The sequence below is a fragment of the Danio rerio genome, chromosome 20, assembly GCF_049306965.1.
Source record: "Danio rerio strain Tuebingen ecotype United States chromosome 20, GRCz12tu, whole genome shotgun sequence".
Taxonomy (NCBI): Eukaryota; Metazoa; Chordata; class Actinopteri; order Cypriniformes; family Danionidae; genus Danio; species Danio rerio.
Genome location: NC_133195.1, coordinates 8,318,807 through 8,333,210, shown reverse-complemented (window position 1 = coordinate 8,333,210; position 14,404 = coordinate 8,318,807). Strand labels below are relative to the sequence as shown.

General features: G+C 33.8%; 1 protein-coding gene across 43 annotated transcripts in view; it reads left to right on the top strand.

Annotated features, from left to right (window-relative positions):
• The window catches only part of dab1a (DAB adaptor protein 1a), a 696,745-nt gene that overhangs the window by 664,220 nt on the left and 18,121 nt on the right, over positions 1–14,404 (top strand). For 15 of the 43 annotated variants that reach the window (NM_001040685.2, XM_073933212.1, XM_073933204.1 and 12 more), the window contains 2 exon segments: positions 837–961; positions 9,707–9,812. In NM_001040685.2, coding sequence (NP_001035775.2) covers positions 837–961; positions 9,707–9,796 — 215 coding nt within the window. In that variant the 3' untranslated portion in view covers positions 9,797–9,812. 43 annotated transcript variants of the gene reach the window in all.

Below are 14,404 nucleotides of genomic sequence, written 5' to 3'. Positions count from 1 at the left end.
AAAATATCAGCATTTAGTAGATACTTTCAGTATTATTTTTGCTTGAACTGACCCGATCTATTTCTGTTTATTTGAAATGAACCTGCTACCAAGCAGGTTTGAGCTACCAGAACTGTTGCTATGACAACAAGTCTCAGGTGAGTTTTGAAGAGCTGAACACTCCTGGATCGTGTTAAATCGTCAATATCCAAATCCAGCTAATAGAGTAATCCATGTACGAAGAACAAACCCCTACACTAAAGACAGAGGTGTGTGTTGTGGGTAAATAGCATCAATAAAACCTCTCTGACATTTTTGGCCTAAAATACAGAAGTTTAATCACACTGTTGATTTGTTTGTCCAAAACAATCCAAATATTCCCCCCTTGAAGTGTCAAAGTAAAAAGTAAAAAATAGGGCATGACTTTGTTCATCCTTTGAGACCAAGCAGAACAAGACCCATGGTAAGCTGTAAACAAGAACTGCCACATTAAATATATGAACATAACGGTGATTTCAAAACTCAAGAACCGTGAAGCGTTCACTACACTGAACTGCGAAAGTGAATGTTTTCTTCAAGCAGTTTAAGGTTACATGAACCCGAAAAAGAGATTGTTTCATGTATAATTGATCACAAATACGCCTCTTTTAATGTAAGTGTGAATATTTTAAAGCACTTCCTGTCAGACTGCAACAGATATTTAGCTACTATATTCCCAGAGGACCAAAAACATGTTTGTACCTTTTTAGCCCTGCAACACATTACATGCCTTAAATCGGCTAAAGCAATAAACAAGTGTAAGATATACTCAGTTTGGCCCATTTCTGACTGTAATTCTGTGGTTTTCCTCTTTACAGCACCCACCCCGGCCCCTCGGCAGAGTTCTCCATCAAAGTCCTCATCCCACGCCAGTGACCCTCCCACCGATGACTCTTTTGGTGAGGCAGAGGGCAGCCCTAGTCGGAGTGGAGAGGAGGATGCTGTAAGTAATGCTGAATAGCATTGTGGGAAATGTAGTTTTTATGGGTTCAACATCCAATCGAACTTGACACATAATGCACACATGGATATTTATCCACTGCGGGTGAATCAGGTACAAATAAAATTATTATTTTGTCACTAAGACTTTTATTTCTTTGTTAACTAAGACTTTTAGCTTAAAATACTGCTAATTAGCTGCTTATAAATAGTTGGTATGGTAAAAGTTTATGTTTAAGTGTGTGTATGTGTATATATGAGCAATATCACATGAGTAGCAGTGCAATATGGCTGTATATCAGCACTAGTAGGAGGCGTGCTTTGGCTCAAGCCCACAGGTCGAGTGCCTTAGTGCTCCCCACCATTGACGATATACAGCAACATCGCACTGCTACAAGTGTGATATTGCGTTTATACGACAGTTCGACACCATAATCCTGTGTATTAAAGAGAAAGTTAAACATAACGAGTCCCACCCTTTTGTATGAGTAACATACATTCTTCTGCCATTCTAGCTAATTCACCAACTCCACTTTAGAGCTAGTATTTGAATGATTCTCTAGCGCATTGTAATGTCTACATGATGACAAAACAGATTATTTTGCTTACAATTAGCAAAATACAAAAAGCATGAGATCTCCCAGTATTTCTCACGACTTTACAAAAATTAACCCAGAAAAAGCCAAAGCAAAGCAAACACTACTCGACCACTATGGTGTAAATACAGCAATATAAAACACAAAAGAGAGAGATCGACTTAGAATGTAACATTCTAACATGTTCTATATTGATATTTTCAGCATTAGTAAATTTAACGTTACGATAAGAACCCAGGTTATTGTGCTGTCTCTGTCGCCATCTTGTGGTGGAACAATGTAACATCAATTTATTTGTTTAAGTCGTGTTTAAGCAGTACAAAATGTGTGCTACAAAAATGTATTTATTTATTTATTTATTTATTTATTTATTTATTTATTTATTTATTTATTTATTTATTTAACCCTAATGATACTTTTTGAAACAGGAAAATATTAAAAAATAATCTGGCCTATTTCGAATGAATGCTGTTTTTTAGCAGGTTCCTGCTCTGCAGAACATAAAAACAGGCAGACATCTCATCCATCAAAACAGTATAAACAATCACCAAACATATAAAAAAGAGAAAAGCAGGCTACTATCTCAGTGGCTACAGCGATAGTTGCCCATCAGATGACAAGCATGGGATTTTTTTAAAAAGTCTCAGTGCTGGTATTGTTTTTAGATGTTGTGGGATTTCATTCCAGGCTTTTGTGAATACATAAAAGAAAGATCTCTGTCCATAACAGTTTTTATTGCTGGTCCATTTGTTTAAGATCTGGTGGAACGATCAGTCCTGCTGACAAAGGACTGCTGAGGTATAGCGTTATTTAAACATTTATAGTACAGTTTAATCCCTGTGTTCATAATGTAGATTTGAAGTGTTAAAGCATTAGAAAGTGATAGAGCAAAACAGTGATGTGTCCATCAAGAAAGTCTGTTATTAATCAATAACATTCAGCATACAACAATATAAATATAAATAAAGCATCATTCAGCATTTAGCTAAACTTAACATTGCAGTCTAATCTATTTGCTCTGGAGTAAATAACAGATGACTGTTTACAACTTTATAAATAAATAAAACCAAATATGTGATAATTTGCAACAATAAAGTCAAAGGTTTTTATAGAAGGAATCTTTATTTAGCACTGTATAATTTAGAAAATACTGTGAACGACCGGAAAAAAAATATTTTTTACAGTTTTTGTATAATATAGTGTTATAAAATATATAATCAGATAAATTATGTATAAGCACATCCTTCTATAGAAGCCTTAAATATATACTTATGAATAAAACTGTGAAGCTTGGTTAATGTAAGAGTTGAAGTGGAGATTTATGGCTCAGTGCAGGAGACAAAAACTCATTTTGAGATAGCCTTTAAAATGTGTCTGTGCGTCTGTGTTTTGCCTGCAGTGTCTCACTTTAAATCACATCAAATCTTTGTATTTATATCCATCTATATGTCAGACTGAATTTTTTTACCACTATTTTTACTCATTTTGAGGATATCCAAATTCCAATTCACAAACATGCTCATATTTGATCACAAAACTATTTTTTATTACATGAAATATGATCAGAATAAAACCTTAAATTCACATTTAGTCCTTCTATTAGCACTGAGGATTACAGCAGAACAAAATCAGTCATAAATGTCTTCTACTTTATTAAGCTATGTTGATGAATCGCCATGCAGATGAGCCATTTTCACATTGATTATCATCTTTTTTGTGTGTGTCCTCAACATTTTGGGGGCCATTTATGCATTAAATGAACTTGGAGAACCATCAAGATTATCATTATGACCTTATTAATTGCTCAGAAATATTTCACTTTAGATCACACACATTGCAGGCTTGCATGATTTAGATTGTTTAAATATAAATACATATTACATAACTTGATGAAAATGTATTAAAGTAAGTCTAAGTCTACTTTTAATATTAAGATTTGTGATGTAATATTTATCATGCGCATTATGAGCTCATAAAGAATGGAGCACCTCGAAAAAAAATGATTAGTCCAAAAGGCTAGACTAGTTAATAATTCACTTATATAATAGTCATTTTTGCAATAAAGACTGTAAATTTCAGTGGTAAAAAACATCATGAACACAAATTAATCATAAATCCTCAGCTTGTTCTCTGTGAATATGGTTTATGATCACGGTTTACATTGTTATGTGTCAGATTTTTCAGTGAATCATTTAAGGTTGTTTAAACGATTCATTCACTGTTTGGTTCAATTTGGTCTTTAAGTTTTTGACGTTATGAATAACATCACATTTCATTATTATGTCATCATTTTACATGCGGCCAATTTGGTCCAATAATAAAAAGCTTAATTTTGTAGATAAAAAAGACATTTTGTTCATTATTGTATAACTTGTGTTAGTATAGACTTATATATAAACTATATATACATACTCACCGGCCACTTTATTGGATACACCTGTCCAACTGCTCGTTAACAAATTTCTAATCAACCAATCACATGGCAGCAACTCAATGTATTTAGGCATGTAGACATTGTCAAGACGATCTGCTGCAGTTCAAACCGAGCATCAGAATTGGGAAGAAAGGTTGTTGGTGTCAGAGGGGCTTGTCTGAGTGTTTCAGAAACTGCTGATCTACTGGGATTTTCACACACAACCATCTCTAGTGTTTACAGAGAATGGTCCAACAAAGAAAAAATATCCAGTGAGCGGCAGTTCTGTGTGTGCAAATGCCTTGTTGATGCCAGAGGTCAGAGGAGAATGGCCAGACTGGTTCCAGCTGATAGAAAGGCAAGAGTAACTCAAATAGCCACTCATTACATTCAAGGTATGCAGAAGAGCATTTCTGAACACACAACATGTCCAACCTTGAGGCAGATGGGCTACAGCAGCAGAAGACCACACCGGGTGCCACTCCTGTCAGCTAAGAACAGAAAACTGAGGCTACAATTAGTACAGGCTCACCAAAATTGGACAATAGAAGATTGGAAAACGTTGCCTAGTCTAATGAGTCTTGATTTCGTCTGCGACATTCAGAGATGAATTTGGCGTCAACAACATGAAAGCATGGATCCATCCTGCCTTGAATCAACGTTTCAGGCTGCTGGTGGTGGTGTAATGGTGTGGGGGATATTTTCTTGGCACACTTTGGGTCCATTACCACCAGTTGAGCATCATGTCAATGCCACAGCCTACCAGAGTATTGTTGCTGACCGTGTCCATCCCTTTATGACCACAGTGTACCCATCTTCAGATCAAGCTTCATGTCATAAAGTGCAAATCATCTCAGACTGGTTTCTTAAACATGACAATGAGTTCACTGTACTCAAATGGCCTCCACAGTCACCAGAGGTCAATCCAATAAAGTACCTTTGAGATGTGGTGGAACGGAAGATTCACATCATGGATGTGCAGCCGACAAATCTGTAGCAACTGCACGATGCTATCTTGTCAATATGGAGCAAAATTTCTGAGGAATATTTCCAGTACCTTGTTGAATCGAAAGGTAGTTTTGTACCTAATATAGTGGCCGGTGTGTAGATCAAAATATGTTCATTTTTAACTAAGTAATTCTGTTAAGCTGAATAAGGTCATTGTTTCAGTCATATTTTGACATTTTACTTTATTAGTTGAAACATTTATGTAGAAATTTTACTTGCATTTAATTTGTACAGAGACTGATGTGAAATGTATATTTGACCCATGAACAAATAATAAATCAGAAGTCAATAGGAATGAAAACTGTTTAACTGTCAACATTCCTCAAAATATGTATTAATAAATGTTGAGAAATATATAATTTTAATGGACTATAATTTCAAACGCTGCTTGAGTGATGACGTCCACTGTATTTCACACACACACACACACACACACACACACACACACACACACACACACACACACACACACACACTCCTGATCTCCATCAGATATGACTCATCAGTAAATGCCATGGAAACCCGACTAGTGCTTTTTCTCAGTTCTTTTATATTGCAGCCGAACAGAAAGTTTAATTAGTGTGTGTGTGTGTGTGTGTGTGTGTGTGTGTGTGTGTGTGTGTGTGTGTGTGTGTGTGTGTGTGTGTGTGCGCGCACATCTGAGTGAGTGTGAGCTTATGCTTGTGCGCATGTGTGTGTCCACTCTAGCTGAAATGGCATTGGGCTTCACAATCACTCACTCACACCCACACATCCACTGCGGTGAGGTGTTTGGAGTGCAGCTCCTGAGGGAATATTCATAAAAATCCAAAATGCTTTAGTCCAAAGCCTTTCATGCAGGAGCACAATACAGGAGCCTTTCTAACACAGGGGTTTTCACAGCTTCAGTAATGGGCACAAGTGTGCAGCAACTTATGAATACATCAGTGTGTGGGTGGATTAATAAATGCATGAATGAATAGAGGGATGGATGGCTTGATACTTTGCTTTTTTGCACATTTAAAGCACTCCCTATGCTTCTCTGGCCTTAGATGCACATCCACTTTTACTGGCAAAACTTTACAATAAGGTTTCAGTTGTTAGCACTTGGTAATTGTTTAACATTATATTACTTACATGACATTAAATTTCATTAACATGGCTTTATAAAAGTATTTCAACTATTGGGCTTTTGAATACAAGATTGGGAAATTAATTGGGTAAATTAATAATTTTCACATAAAATCACAGCTAAAATAGGTCCAGGCATGGTTTGATCCTATTATAATTCAATATCACTATGCAAAATTGTATTTATAATTATTTTACAGTATGTGCATTTGAAACCAGAAGTTTACATACACTGTATAAAAAGGCATACCCATTTTAAAGCCAGATGGTAATGTGACTAAACGTTTTCTCTTTTAGGTAAGTTAGGATTATCAAACTTGTTTCTGTTCTGCTTAATAGCAGAATAATGAGAGATATTTTTAGAGAAACTGTTATAACTTTTCTTGAAAGTCAAGTTTACATACAATACGATTATTATGCCTCTGAAAAAGCTCAGATGATGGTGTCAAGGTTTTGGAAGTTTCTGATTGGCTAATTGACAACATTTCAGTTAATTGGAGGCACAACTGTAGAATAGTATTTAAGGAAGCCATCAAGCACACTACTTCCTGGTGTGACAACATGGGGAAATCAACAAGCCAGAATCAACAAAAGTCAGATTACAATTTGTTAAATTACACTGGAAACAAGAATGTTTTTCGGCGACATGTCCTGTGGTCTGATGAAACTAAGATTGAACTGTTTGGCTATAATGACCAGTGTTACATTTGGAGGACAAAGGGAAACATACAAGCCCAGGTACACCATCCTAACTGTGAAGTATGGGGGCGACAGCATCATGTTGCAGGGCTGTTTTGCTGCAGGAGGGACTCGTCCACTTAACAGTATAGATGGCATCATAAAGACAGAACCTTATGTAGAAATACTGAAGTACCATCTCAAGACATAAGCCAGGGAATAAAACTTGGCCTCAAATGGGTCTCCAAACAGACCATGACTCAAAGCACACTGCCAAATTAGTCAAAATGTGCTTTAAGGACAACAGAGTGAATGTTTTGGAGTGGCCATCACAAAGCCCTGATATCATTCCTTTAGAAAATTTGTGGGCAGAGTTGAAAAAGCTTGTGCGAGCAAGACAGCCTACTAATCTGATTCAGTTACAGCAATTCTGTCATTAGGAATGGGCTAAAATTCTTTCAAACTATTGTGAGAGGTTTGTTCAAGGATACCTAAAACATTTAACCAAGGTTATACAGTTCAAAAGCAATTCTAAAAAAATATCAAGTAAATGTATGTAAACTTTTGACTCCCATTTGGAAAGTCGCTGGTTCGATTCCAGCTCAGAGTGCGTTGGGTGGTTTGGGACCGGCAAGGTTACACAAAAATACCGTAACGTAATTGTAAACACAATTTAGCATACTGATGTGGAACTAAAACAGGATCAAAACATGCCTGGAACTATTTTAGCTGTGATTCTATGTGAAAAAAATACAATACTAAGACAATATGTCTGCAATAACTAATGCTAAAATACTAGCTCTCAACAAAAGGCTCCATAAGAAACTAACGCTACACACAGGTAAAGATTAAAAATGACAAATGTTTTGGTATAACATCTTATCAATGCCAATGTCAATTTTTTTATTGTTTTATCTCATAGTTTTGACATAAATCCATTGCATCTCATAATCTGCACTTTTAAAGTCTGTGCCTGTAAGCCTGTGATTTTAAGGTCATGATTTTTATGACACATCTTTACAACACTGTATTTAAGTTAGGTTTGTATCCCAAAATTATGATTTGTTGTAATTGTAATGTCACAATCTTGTTTTTTTTATATTGTAACAAGCTTTTTTATCTCATAATTTTTACTTATGTCTATTACACCCTGAGTCTAGGGGGAAATAACATGGGCATATTAACTAAGATTGTGGATAATGGATTTCCCACGGGAAACAAACAAAACTTATGCAAAAGATCCCCTTCGGTCAACAACCAAATGCAGACACTCAGTTAAGAGTAATTAAATACATTTATTTTTGATAAAAGTAGCAATTTAAATGATTATCTGTTCAGGGTAGCTGCACTGGCCAAAATAACAAACAAAAGAATCTGCAAAAGAAATAAACCAACTAATCTGTAAACCTTTAAAGAAAAATAGTAAAATTAGGTTAATTAGGTTAGCTAGGCAGGTTAGGGTAATTAGGCAAGTTATTGTATAATGATGGTTTGTTTTGTAGACTATCAAAAAAAAAAAAAAATTATATATATATATATATATATATATATATATATATATATATATATATATATATATATATATATATATATATATATATATATATATATATATAACTTAAAGGGGCTAATACGTTTGTCCTTAAAGTGGCTTTTAAAAAATTCAAAACTGTTTTTATTCTAGCTGAAATAAAACAAATAGACTTTACACACTTTACGCACCTGAAACTTGCCTACAGCACTTATTCATTGTTGCTCTTAGTTGTGTAAATTGCTTCCTTGTCCTCATTTGTAAGTTGCTTTGGATAAAAGCGTCTGCTAAATGACTAAATGTAAATGTAAATATAAATAAGACTTTCCCCAGAAGAAAAAAAAAAATAAATCACACTTACTGTTAAAATTTCCTTGCTCTGTTAAACATCATTTAGGAAATATTTTTAAAAGAAAAAAAAATCTAAAGGGGGGGCTAATAATTCTGATGTCAACTGTATGTGGACAATAATAAAGTTTGGTCGTCGGCCAGAGGGGTAAGGAAATCTACTCTCCACTCCCAGCAACAGTCGCACCAAAAATGAGCTCCTTGAACTCAAAAGTTACGTTTTTTTAGCTTTCCACAAACAGCAGCCAATCAGAACCTTGACCACATTATATAGGAGTCTATATGGAATAAGAAAAGAAACAGCACAAAAAGGCAGGAAAAAAACAAAAGTGCAACAAAAATAAATAAATAGACTTAATTTGTAACAATGTCTCAATATTGACATTTTTATGTCATAATTATGACTTTATAATGTTTACATTTTTACATTTTATGCCACAGAAAATTCCTCCAATCACAAAAAACCTAAAATCAATCTTTAGCTCCGCCCACTGCCATTAAAGCACATCTGATGACGGATAGCTGTCTTCCTGCTCAACATGCTTAGATGTTTGTGCACACACTTAGAAAATTTAATCTTTGGCGTAACTTCAATTATGACAAATATATAATTCCAATCATTTGAATTGTGTTATTTCAACTTAATTTTGGCAAATAGAACCTCTGAGCAAAATTTACTTTGTACCAATGATATTGCATTTACATTTGAATAACATTGTGAATTAAACTTGTCTGGAACACAAATGAATCTTGTAGAGTGGACTAATCTCAAACTCTTAATTTAGACAACCCATCGACTTCCATAGTATTTTATTTACATCAGTTTACAAGATTTTTCAGAATATCTTCTTTTGTGTTCAACAGAAAAACTTATAAAGGATGAGTAAATGATGAAACAATCAAAATTTTCCTTTTAATTAATGGGACCTTATTGTGAAGTGTTCCCAGTTTACTCTGCATTTAACTCTTGCCTTTTCTTGCAGCTTCACAAATGCTTATTTCCTCTGTCCTAAGTCTTTTTCTTCTCTCTCTCTCTCTCCCACTGTTTCCTCTGTGTTCCTCCAGGCTGGAGACTGTCCGCAGTCTCCGGGTGCGAGTGAGCCTCAAGCAGAGCCTGAGAGCTCAGAGACGGACAGTCCTCAGGTCGGTAGCTAGATAGCGGCAGGTCGGGGTAGGTATCTGTCCTCTTTTTTCCCTCTCTTCTGCGTGTCGGCCTGCTCCAACCATGACGTCACGTCCTCACCACCATTACATAGACCCACACATTGTGGCCGTGTGTCGTGGTGCTCTCTCTCTCTCTCTCTCTCTATCTCTCTTTCTTTGGCTGCGTTCACACAGTCAGTGCATGGATAGGTGCGACTCCTGTTTGTGCAATTACAGATCTGAATCCAGTTATCATAAGCTTAAAATGGCAGTAATTGTCTTTTAGTGTTTTGTAGGCTGTAATTTTGTATTTTATAATGTTCATTTTTATTCTAAACGTGGGGATATCAACTGTTTTATAATGACAATTGAGGGACATTTTCTTAAATTGTAAAGGCAACTAAATATTATACCATACATAAACTCCATAAAATGATTCCATATTTCATAATTTTTACTGTACATTTTGATCAAAATATTAAACTATTATGAATTTGTGATTAATTACAATTTTATAGCTAGCACATTATATAAAATGAATGTATGACAACAAAAATAAATAAATAAATGACTTGATAAAGTTTATAATTATGTTAAACATAAATTAAATTATATCATAAATATTTCCAAATATTATATCTTCTATAAATTTAGATCAATTGACTAAAACAATATTATTATAATAGTATGACACAATATTATAATGTTAAATTATTAAAAAGTGAATGAAGGAATGAAAGAGTAATAACAAAAATAAAAGAATGAATATTTTAATTAATGTGTAATTATATTAAATCTTATCTATTTAGTTATTTATGTATTTATTTATTTATCATTTTTGTATTTATTTATTTGTTTGTTTGTTCTTTCTTTTATGTGTTTCTGTATGTATATATTTATTTTTTTGTTTGTTTATTCATTTATTTATTTATTTATAATAGCAATAGCAATGTAATAACGATTTAATAATATATATTAACAATAAAATTATATATATATAATTAAAATTATATATATAATATTATATATATAATATTATATATATAATATTATATATATAATATTAAATAACAGTTTAATAATAAATATGAGGCATGTAAATATATATAAGGATAAATAAATAAATAAATAAATAAATAAATAAATAAATAAATAAATAAATAAATAAATAAATAAATAAATAAATAACCAAGACTAAATCAAATTAAAAACACACTGTGTGTGTGTGTGTGTGTGTGTGTGTGTGTGTGTGTGTGTGTGTGTGTGTGTGTGTGTGTGTGTGTGTGTGTGTGTGTATGTGTGTATAAAAATCTGCTTATATCCAAGTAAATTAAACACAATTTAAAATAAATGATATGCAGCAATATTACTATTGTCCTCTTTTTAATCAAATAAATGTGTCTAGTGAGCATGAGAGTGAGGTAAATTGTTTAGTTGTTGCTCAAAAACAATCAAAAACTAACAATGTCAGCGTATTAATTCATTAAGTCATGAACACGATACTATATAAATGTATATATAAGCATAAGTATAGAAATACAATTAAATAAATACTAATATAAATGGTCAACTTGAAATCAAAATTTACAATGTTTATTGTAAATGTTACAAAGCCCCGCCCCCTACTCAATATTCTGTTTCATGTGGAAGTATATCAGCATACTAAAATAAAAGTCTCTGCAACTTCTGGTTCATTTTGGCTTTAGGTAGAATAAAATAATTGCATTTAATCTTTGGATTTCTTACTTCAAAAAGCAGAACGAATGCCGAATTGTGTCAAATACTGTGTGAACGCGGCTTTCTTCTTTCTGTGGGTTTCACATCTCGCGCTCCTGCCTGCTGCTGCTGCGATCACTCTTACACTGGTATGCATCTCATGGGGATTATGCTTTATATGCCTTTATGGGGTAATTCTCTGTTGTTTATGAAAGAGTATGAGTGTGTGTGTGTCCCTTTAATCCCACAAAGCTTCCTGAAATGTGTGAGTACGGATGCTTTTGAACATGTTTTAAACAGCCGTGCTGCATGGCAAACCCATGAACATCATGAACGCTCCACATCAGAGCATCTGTGTTGTGCACAAAATGAAGTCATGAATGTTTTTTTAACACTGTCAGTCATCAGTGGAAAGCACACAACATGCTCAACTCAACTAAACTACAAGGTCTGACACACAAACTGCTATGTGTAGATGTTTTGGTTTTGATCGTCGATGTCTGTCGTTGTGACTAAAGGATAAAATAGAGCTTGTGTTTTAAAGATAGAAGTGGAACGGGGATAAACAAGCTCTGCTGTTTGATTTAGAGATGTTTTAAATGAGCAGGCTAGCAATTCAACAGTTTTAAAATGACATTGCCGTGTTGCTTTGTTGAAGGCAACAGGTTTTACAGACAGAAATGGCAGGTAAATAGTTGATTTAATTGGAAATGTTTTGCTGTTTGGGTAAATTGGATTTTAAGATGGATTGTACCACCCACAATGATATAAGAAGGAAAGACATTGTACTAAAGCAAAAATCGAATTGTCTACTAAAAAACATAATTTATTTTATTTAATCACAACTAATTTTAATTTGATGATAAGCTGATAATATTTGGTGATAAATCAAACTCAAAATGTAATTAAATTTAAATAAAAAGTATTGTAATTGAATAATGATTCAAATTGATGTACTATTTAGTATAATAATATGACAATTATTAAAATTATATAATCATCATTTCAGTTTTCATAGAACATTGTAATAAATAAAATAAAAATACATTAAATAAATTAATTATTATAAAATAATATAATACTATTAATAATAATAATAATAATAATAATAATATGACAATTATTAATATAACATGATTATTCTAGTCTTCACACAACATTGCAATCAAATTAAATTAAATTAAATAGTTATGAAAAATAACATAATAATTATTATTATTATAATGACATGATAATTATTATTGTGTTGGAGTGTTACACTTTGTGTATATTATTACACATCGAAGTGCAAAAGTCAATCCTTAATACGTAATCATGTAATGGAACCGTAATATGTTTTTCACAATTCTTTGATACATTGCATCTCAAAGAACAACACTCATTTAAAATAGAATTCCGTAACATATACATATCTTTAATGTTTCCAGTGCAAGAAACATTGCTATATAATTGTGCATTCAACACTTGACCAAACAATGTCTGAAGTTGGCTACTTGACTACTGTCTGAGCTGGGATATTTGCATAAAGTCATCTGATTGGCTGACATTTCCAGTGGCGTTTGAAAAGTTGAGAAATGCTTTTCAACTTCTGCAGTGAGCAACACAGCTGAAGCAGCTCAGACGGATCCACAATTCAGGTCGGTAACACTTGATAATGATTCAACGTGAATGGAAATCATTAATGTGTATGACTCATGTGAATGGGGCGTAAGAGTAAGGTTGGGTACTGAACCCCCTGCCATTATGACCCTGGTACCTATGCAACCGGTATGACCTGGTACCTAATTTTGGTGCCACTGGTGCTGCGGCAAGGATGTCCCTTCAGATTCTTCTACATGCATGATCGTCTTTATCAAGTTAACGTAAACTAAGCATTCGAAATTATGGCTATATTTAACAAGCAATGATTCAATCACACCATCGTGCAGCAGATGCTTTACAGAAGTTGCGTGTAATGCCTGATTCGCATAGGGCTTCAGCGTCAGCTCTTAACAGAGGGTATGTCTGAAGCTGGGGCTGATGCTATCGTCATAGCAGCATCAGCCATTGAAACAAGTCCCTAGTTGGCTTCTGTCTGAGCTGGGATATTTGCATAAAGCGATCTGATTGGTTGACGCTTAAGTTGGCACTTGAAAAGTTGAGAAATCCTCAACTTATGCAGTGAGCAGCACCGCTGAAGTAGCTTAGACGAACTCACAATTTAGCAGCGCTTGACGTCACCCATTCAAAGGGAAGTAAGAGTAGGATTGGGTTGGGCTTACTTCATATTCTCATCCAATGCCTCAGTTTGTGAGGGTGCATAAACAATATGTTGCTGAATGAAAGTGAAAACTGCCGAACTGCAGTTAAAGTCAAAAAATAAAAAAATCAAACACCTGAAATTACATGAAACTGTGGAAGAAATGTGGATAGTGAGGTTATGTTAATCAATCTATGTGCTATAACACGCAAAACGAGATCATAAAAGGAACATTCAAAAAGAAACTCATGTAAACACCTTATTCATATTATTGCTTTATGCAGATTAAGGCAAATTACTCAATTACTGATGTCCATGAAAATCACAAACCCCAACCCTGGAAAAAAAGGAGTTCACTGAATTAGATGACAGCCTTTCCACAGGTTAATATTAAGCTAATGTAAAGTAAATTGCACAATGCAAATCTTAAATTCATGCAAACAAACAAATAATCAAAAGTATATTCTAATTATATTAATCCAATTCAGATATTTTAAAATATGAGTTGATGTATACTTTAAAGTTTAATTATATTGTTAAAAAAAAAATATATCAATGACTGTAAAAAATATGGACGACGCGACAGCCCTTTTTCCCATTGAACGCCTTGAGGGCAAAACGCCTGCTTGACGGGCACAAACTGTCGCAAAAGACTGCTGAAATTG